The following is an 8,402-nucleotide window of genomic DNA, read 5'->3' on the forward strand; positions in this document are numbered from 1 at the left end:
CAAATCAACCAAGTGACTTACAATTCTAAAACTATAAAACAGATAAAAGCAATAAAGCAGTAAACACATCCACAAAATAAATACATACAGCGGCCAAGATAAATGTTTCCTACCCAATAGGTACAGTATAAGCCAAATGGGTACTTTTATCTTCTATAATCATTTTGTTCTTAAACATGTATATTTTTAATAGGCCCAAGGAGATCTACCCGAAGAGAAGAAAAGGAGGCTGGAACACAATGGTGAAGATCCATATGGTGAAAATGATGAAAATGTAAGCACTGCGCAATTAAATAATGAAGTGAAGAAGATGCTACAGTGGGAAATGGACTTCGATCTAAAATGATGTGCTTTATCCATTGAATCTCATTAACTATTACTCTTTCTGCTTTGATAAAAGCAAATGTATTCCTACTAAAGCAAATAAGTCTTAATCAGTGCGTGGACTGGCAAACACTTTGGAGCCTCATACCAGCTTTTCAGAACTTTTTACAAAACACAACAGATGCCAAATTCAACAGAATCAATGATACAGCCTTTGTGGGGGGAAGGGGGGGAGTGACTGCTAATTAGATTGTAGTGAAGCCAGAATGAATATCAAGGATGTATGGATTACCTGCGAAGCACTGTCACAAATCTGCATAGCATTAATAAAATGCTAACAAAAGACCCATTAGAGTGAAGGGATGCAAGCTTTTTCCAACCAGGGTTGCACTTGGCTTTTTATCACCATCTTTTCCAAGTAGGCAGCTCAGGAAAAAGCAGTGGAAAATTACTTTATTTTTAAATAAAATTGACATTAATATTAATTAGACAATAGATAACAGGATTGCATTTAATCATTTTGCTGCTGGATGGGTTGGGTACTCCAAATGCTTAGATTAATTAATTAATTAATTAATTAATTAATTAATTAATTAATTTGTCAGATGAAATTTATATAAATCTGAATGAGCAAAATAAAAAAAATTAAAATGTGACAGGAACAATAGGAAACATTCGTGCGCTTACATACTCCCTTTAGGGACCTCTTAAATATGGGGCAAGGTCCATGGATGCTAAATTAAAGCTGTGAAAGTTGATGGCTGAGACAACTCAATGGGGTAAGATTATGTACTTTAGAAGCTGCACAAGTGTGCATACTTCATTTATGACTCACCTTTAAAGAGCGAAAGGTGTAGGGCGCTAATATCATATCCCTTTGAATTTTCTCCCATTTCCAGAAAATTATCTGGAGGGGAGGGAAGCAATTCCATCTATTTTGCTGTAACAATTAGAATACTATAGAATTTAATCTAAATTTAAATCAGAATAGAGCAGGAAGGGACCTTGGAGGTCTTCTAGTCCAGGCCTGTCAAACTGGCAGTCCGCGGGCCAGTTGCGTCACATAAAGGCCACGCCCCCTGGTGCTCCGCAAAGGCAAAAAAAGTCATGATACATCACATAATGCGATCAAGTTTGACACCCGTGTTCTAGTCCAATCTCTGCTCAAGAAGGAGGCCCTTTCAGACAAGTGGCTGTCTGGTCTCTTCTTAAAAATCTCCAGTGATGAAGCCACAACCTCTAAACTCTTCCACTGGTTAATTGTCCTCACTTTTAGGAAGTTTCTCCTTAATTGCAGGTTGCTTTTCTCCTTGATTCCATCCATTATATTTCCAGTTATAAACGGTATTAGTTTTACTTCCCAAAAGTGTATCCTTTTCTCTATTTTGTTTGTTCATTTTTTTCAATCTGTGTTCTGAAATCGTCTCTCTCTTTTATCAATTTTGGATATCCAGGCTGAAGAAAAGATAAGCGAAGGAGTTGATCAAGAGGAAGACATTCAGGAAGGGAAGCAACAGAAAGAAGGACATGATGAAAACTATGAGGAAGAGGAAGAGGAAGAAGAGGAAGAAGGTGGTCCTGTTGCAGATAAAAGCCGCAGACGAGGGGAAATGTAATTCTGGGATTGTTTTCCTGACATTATGTGGAAAAAAAAGGGACGAGGTCAAGAGCAAAATTGTGTAGATTCTAGAGGGGAAAAAAAGATGAGCCTTTTAACAAAAATGAATATATTATTTTTTTTTTATTGGAGGTTTTGTGCATTTATATGAATACAGTATTTTTAGTGCATTCTTAATATAAGTTTTATGGGACAAAAATAGAATAGGAAAAGTAGTATTTTTCTTTTTTTTCTTAATTTTTTTATGATGCTTTTTTTTTTTTTAAAGGGGGGTGTATGTGTTTTTGTTTGGCATTGCCCAAATAGTAAGAAGCCAAGGTATTCTTTAAGCCAACGATAAAACTAGTGCCTGAGCTTGAAGCGCGAGGAAGGGCTGACTGCTCCCATATCTCAATTCATTCACTTCTGTGAGCCTACTGGTTGCTGACTTGCCCTGTGATCATTTTGGTTAGAATCAGACATGGTATTCAGCTGGTTCGCACCAGTTCACACGAACTGTTGGTGGAAATTTGGCCAAGATCGCCAAACTGGCAGCGATGGCCGGCTGGCCACACCGCTGAACCAGTCCCATGGTCGCCACTCACTTGCCCCGCCCGCCATGTTCATCACCGCCATGTTCTTCGCGCACACACATCCCATTGCCTTGCAAGTCCAATGGGATGTGCATGCGCACAAAACATAGCAGCAGCTTTTTCTGCAACCTCTGGTACTTTTCGGTGGCCAACAGCCAGTCGCTGCAGCCACAAATCGGCTCTCAAAGAGGCTTCTTTGCCAGCTGCTTTTCAGCAGCAGCAGCTGGCTGGGGGCCACCAAAAACTCCGGTCAGCTTGCTTTCTGGACTCTCTGAACCAGCTGCCGTGGAAGGCAAGCAGCCCAAACCAAGAGGTGGTGGTAGGGGAGGAAGCGGGGCTAAGGCCGGGGCGGCTAAAGGAGGGGAAACGGGGGCGACTGGCAAAGGGAGGCAGGGGTACATGGGTGGAAATTCCAAAACATTTCCTACCTTTTCCTGTGGGTGTGGCTAGGTGGGAGGGGGTCATGTGGCTGAGTGGGTGTGGGCGTGAGTGATGTCAAGTTGGCCATACCCACTCAGTCACATGCACCCCCCCCCCCACCTAGTCACGTTCCACCAAACCAGTAGCAAAAATTTTTGAAACCCACCACTGGTTAGAATCAAGTTTGCCCAGGTGTCATTGATGCAGATGTTGTTAGCACAGATTTTTAACAGCTATGTTGGCATATTCCAAAAGGCACAGCAACAGGTGAATGAATGCCTGAGCTTGTATCAGATCAGAGTGTTCACTTCACTTCTATGTTTGTAGGCTGACTGTTACCCTTCTGTCCATCCTTATGAACTTCCTAGTGGTTGGCCATCATATGACACAGAATGCTAGTCTAGATGGTTGTCTGTTCTGATCCAGCAGGGTAACTTTTATGTTTGATCCTGTCTTACACGCCCTAGTTCTTTCTTCAGGTGTGTTAGGATTGCAACTGGGTAGAAATTTTGGGACTTATAGCCATAACTCAACTAGATGGTATGAAGCTGAAAAAGCCGCCTTAACCCAAGATTGGTTGTCATCCATTGATGAAGATAGAATGTTCTCAGTCTTTCATTGACTTGTTTTCATATTCTATGAAAACTCACATTTGAAAACTATGGAAATTGCTTCTGAGTGGACCTGTGTACATTTTTGCTATTAGAGACTCCCGTTTTGTCTACTTTAAAAGGTGAAATGTATATGTGACCCTCTTCTTCCTCTGGTTTATTTGCAGTCAATCATACTTGGTTTTCACCATTGCCTAATTTATAAAAAGTGACACTGGACTAACTTTCAGATTTTTCAGGTTTTTAAAAAATAGCTTTCTCTCAAGGCTTTTTTATCACAATGATTCGCACAAGAGTCTGAAAACCATCTTGGTTATATCAATTCAGAGTACAGGAAGTATTTTATGCATACAAAAAGCTAGTGTGTTGGGATTAATAGAGTAGTACAGGATTGGAAGTATATTTATATTTTTCCTTGTTGAGTATCTTAGTCCAAAAGTCCAGATGGCTGTTCTTTATTGCACTGGATTTTAGCCCAGATTTGTTAGCCCTGTCACCCATCTAGCATCTGAAACAGTACAGCATAGACACAAATTAATCACTTAGTTTAGTCATGGACAACTTTTACTCTGGTGTCTAATACACCATATGTTCTCTATTCTACTCTGTAAAGCTCCCCTTGCACACCCCTTCCATTATCCATGCCCCCTATTTTTAATGCAATCTTTCTTGTTTTTGTTTAAATTTTAGGGGATGTTTCTAGTAATCATACTCACAAGAGAATCAGATAGTTTCCCCAGATACTGTGGTCTTAAATTGACTTTTTCCGTATCGCTGTTTTGGGGCAACTGTGAAACATAAAAAAAGGAACATGTGGATAGTTAGTGGGAGCCTTTGGCCAACTCTCTTGCTTTATCCATTCTTGTATTTCTGATGTCGAGTTCTTAATAATTTCCAAAATGATCTTGGAGCAATTGTATTGTTCCTTAGTGTTAGGAAACAGAGGCAATTTCTTTTGAACCTGCTCATCTTTGGAACTAAAGTATGAGAATTGACCAATCGGTGTCACAATTGGTAACAGAATGAAGTTTTCAAATACTCATAGCCATTCCTGTCTTCTTCAACTATTAATCACTTGCTTTGATTAATCAATAGTGCTTACCTCATGCTCTTGCTGATGGAATAATCAATATACGGTACATTAATATGTGCATGCACCGAAGGTAATAGTGCCTGCACCACCTGATGCTATAAGGGTCACAAATGCTGTGCAACGACCTAAGAAGTAAAAGATTGCTCCCAAACTCCATATACTATGAACTCCAACATAGTAAGATATTCTATGCAGATCCTGGAAAGAAGCCTCTCTCCTTCTACGCCACAGAGCCTTGATGAAGATCCCACCCTAAAAGTCATCTTCCTCACTATAATTCTCCACCTTATCTTTTGCACAAAAGAGTGAATTTCTTTCAGATATACACACATTGGGGAAAATTCCCAAGTTCAAGGTTTATTCCAGGTTTCTGTTCTCATCCAATAATGTCAGGTATGTTAACCTTATATATTGATTTCATTATGTTTATACTGGCCTTCAGCCTGTATTGGTCTCTGGTGCTTCCCCCCCTTATTACAATGCACTGGGAATAGGGGATATTTGTGATGTTTGTAACTTGCAGTATATGCACATATACACATATGTGTACCTACCTATATCCTTGGAGATTTCAATTATTTATGGTGGTCTTCTCCAACCCGGGCATGCAGATGTTGGACTTCAGTTCTCAGAATTCCACATTTTAGCACGGTTGTTGCTGAGAAGAGTTTGAATCAAAAGGTTGGGAGGATTCCTTCATGCACAGGCCAATTGGACATCTTCTGGAACAGTGTTTCTCAAACGTGGCAGCTTGAAAATGTGTGAACTTCAACTCCCAGAATTCCCCAGGCAGTTGAAGAATTGAAGTCCACACATCTTCAAGTTGCCAAAGGATAGGAAACAATGTTCCAGAATGTTTTTCAGAAGCACAAAACATTCTTCAAATCAGGGGTGAAATTCCATCTTATTTCCATCACAGGAAAGAAAAAAATAATCCAATGTTTGAAAATCTTTTCCCATTTTTTTCTTTTAAGATACACCACAACAACCATAATGGAAAATGTCTTTTAATCTTTTTATATGAATGTAATATAATTCATTTTGTACTAACCTGACGGTAATTTCCTTTTGTAAATGTTTTGAACCATATCTTTATACATTTTTAAAAGGATTTTGTGTTAAACATGGCATCCAATTGTATATGTATAACAATACAAATCTGAGTTTACTAATTAAACAAAATTATCTTACAGGTGGTGAAAGAACTTCCCTGTTTACAGTTATGTAAAGTGTATGATATGTACATACCCTTTGGAATACAAATATTTTGATAAAATTCTGTGTATTTTTCATGCCTTGGGGCAGTATTTAATTTTTCTGAGGCTTTAACTGAAGACCATCAATAAATGGTAGACTTTGAAATAATGCTGATTTTAAGGTGTGTGCTTTTTACTTTATTTCCACTATTGTGCTGGCTGTAAATTCAAGCAATGTGCATCATCCAAGTAGATGAATAACATTGCTTTTCGATAATCAAGTTCAAATAATCTGGGCTTTGATTCAAATCAAAAATCATTTTTCTGATCATTGCAAACAAATACAATGAAGTAGGTGATCAAGAAAAGAATTTATTGAATCAAGATCCAGCAATGACCTCGTTAAAATATAATGCTTATCATAAGTACATAAACATGTAAGTTTAGATTTGATTAACTTTATAATACAAATAGATATCTTAGAAACAATAATTATTGATGCAAAAAAATTTGTTCTTTTGAGGAACGTGAGTATAAAGTCTGGGAAACACTTATTTTTATAAATTAGCAGTCAAATGCAATCTCCACACTGAGTCTTCAGATCATAGATACTACCTGTAGAATGTACATAGAAAGACTTTACCAATCGCAATAGCCCTTAGACTTATACACCGCTTCATAGTGCTTCACAGCCCTCTCTAAGCAGTTTACAGAGTTAGCATATTGCCCCCAACAATCTGGGTCCTCATTTTACCCACCTTGGAAGGATGGAAGGCTGACTCGACCTTGAGCCTGTGAGATTCGATCTGCTGAACTGCAGCTAGCAGTCAGCTGAAGTAGCCTGCAGTACTGCATTCTAACCACTGTGCCACCTTGGCTCTTTTGCTTTGTGTTTGATTTTTACTACTTGCATTCTCCTTTTGTCATTGTTTTTCTTCTATACCTATTTCCATCCCAAAGTTAAACTATTGTTTCTATAGCCTGGCATAAAACATTCTCCATTATTGGTTGCTATTTTCACAAACTTCCTTTGTATTGATTAATTTGGTTAATAAATAAATAAATTAACCAAATTAGTTTTTAATTTAGCTGATTACTCAGCCAAAACCACACAAACCACACAGTTTTTAATTACACTAGTGTCTTCAGGCAGAATATAACATTAACTAAAACTAAAAATAACTTACTTCATGGAGTTGGGAAAAATATATTTGTAAGGCTCATCACCTGGATCTTTTCTTATCCAATTCCATCTTGTTAATAGATTTGAGTTTAACCTTTGGCGATGAGCTGTTGTGCCTCTGTATTCCAATCTATGGAGCTCACCATGCTGATACAAGCTACTCAATGCAAGTCACAACCTCTAATGAGAGATGCTGTTATCTACCTTTATATTCCAATTTAACTATGGAAATGTATATGTTGATACAAACTATCACCTTGTGGTTGATACTCAATTAGTAGACATAGCTGTTTTCATGAGACACCTGAATCAGTAACCCTAATAAAAAAGTAAAGCACAGTAAAGTTGCTTTATCACAATAAAGCAAAATCCACCTACTATTTTTATTGGAATTCAAATGCCACTATAGTCCACTCAAATCCTGGAATATAAAAAAAGTAACTTGCATGCTATATATGATTTCTATGGAGAAGCTGGAGCTAAGCTTGTATGAATTTTATTGCTTTTTAGAGAATCTAGCTGTAGGAAGTACATTGATCTGTTTTAAACCTCAGCTTTAATAGGCTTCATTCAATTTACCCAGAAACATAAAATGTATTTAAACTATTATGGTGGTGGTAAGGCATAAACTGTAACTTGGGCCCCAGGGCCATATCTGCCCCCTCCAATTTTTAAGCATTTACTCCAGAATCCTCCAAAGCTTGCTATCAAATTGTAATTTGTACATGTGAAAGAAGAGGAAGAAAAATACTACGTATTAATAATTTTTAATCTATTGGAATTATAGAATCTTGCAGTGTAATGACTAGAAGGAATTAGATGGAAAACATAAGGTTGAACCACCTGCCAATGCAGGTAACAGAATCCCTAACCATCCAGGGTTCATTTAAATAACAATGCACTTCAGTTTCCAATTGTTCGTTGTGTCAATTATTCTCTATAGGTCTAATTGGACAGCATTCAAGAGAGAAGACTAGATAACTTTTAACTTATTGGGGACAGAGGAGAAAATGATTAAAACAATGTATAAATTTTTATTAGAATACAAAATGCAGAAGAGCATGTTAAAGAGGCAATGGTGGTATGGGCAAAGAACTTTGGGTACAATATCGAATTGGAAAAGTGGGAAAAACTGGGAAAGAAACAGGAAGCTAACGTTGGCCACGTCGTACAAAGAGAACCTATATAAAATGTTTTATAAGTGGCATCTACCACCAGCTAGGCTAGCCAAAATGTACAAAAAATTATCATCTAAATGCTGGAAATGTGATCAAATACCGGGCACCTATTACCACTTATGGTGGATATGTAGAAAAGCAAAATAATTTTGGCAAAGGATCCAAATGTGGTTAGAAGAAATGACAGGACAGAAAGTGGAACTCAAA

At 37.7% G+C, this 8,402-nt stretch overlaps 1 protein-coding gene across 3 annotated transcripts in view; it reads left to right on the forward strand.

Annotated features, from left to right (window-relative positions):
• The window catches only part of GOLIM4 (golgi integral membrane protein 4), a 79,913-nt gene extending 77,706 nt beyond the window's left edge, over positions 1 to 2,207 (forward strand). For all 3 annotated transcript variants that reach the window (XM_070945993.1, XM_070945995.1, XM_070945996.1), the window contains 2 exons: positions 194 to 274; positions 1,779 to 2,207. In XM_070945993.1, coding sequence (XP_070802094.1) covers positions 194 to 274; positions 1,779 to 1,940 — 243 coding nt within the window. In that variant the 3' untranslated portion in view covers positions 1,941 to 2,207. The remainder of the gene's footprint in view (positions 1 to 193; positions 275 to 1,778) is intronic.
• The last annotated feature ends 6,195 nt before the right edge of the window (positions 2,208 to 8,402 follow it).

Source organism: Pituophis catenifer, unplaced genomic scaffold (assembly GCF_029215685.1).
Source record: "Pituophis catenifer annectens isolate HBS135680 unplaced genomic scaffold, rPitCat1.0.hap2 SCAF_6, whole genome shotgun sequence".
NCBI lineage: Eukaryota > Metazoa > Chordata > Lepidosauria > Squamata > Colubridae > Pituophis > Pituophis catenifer.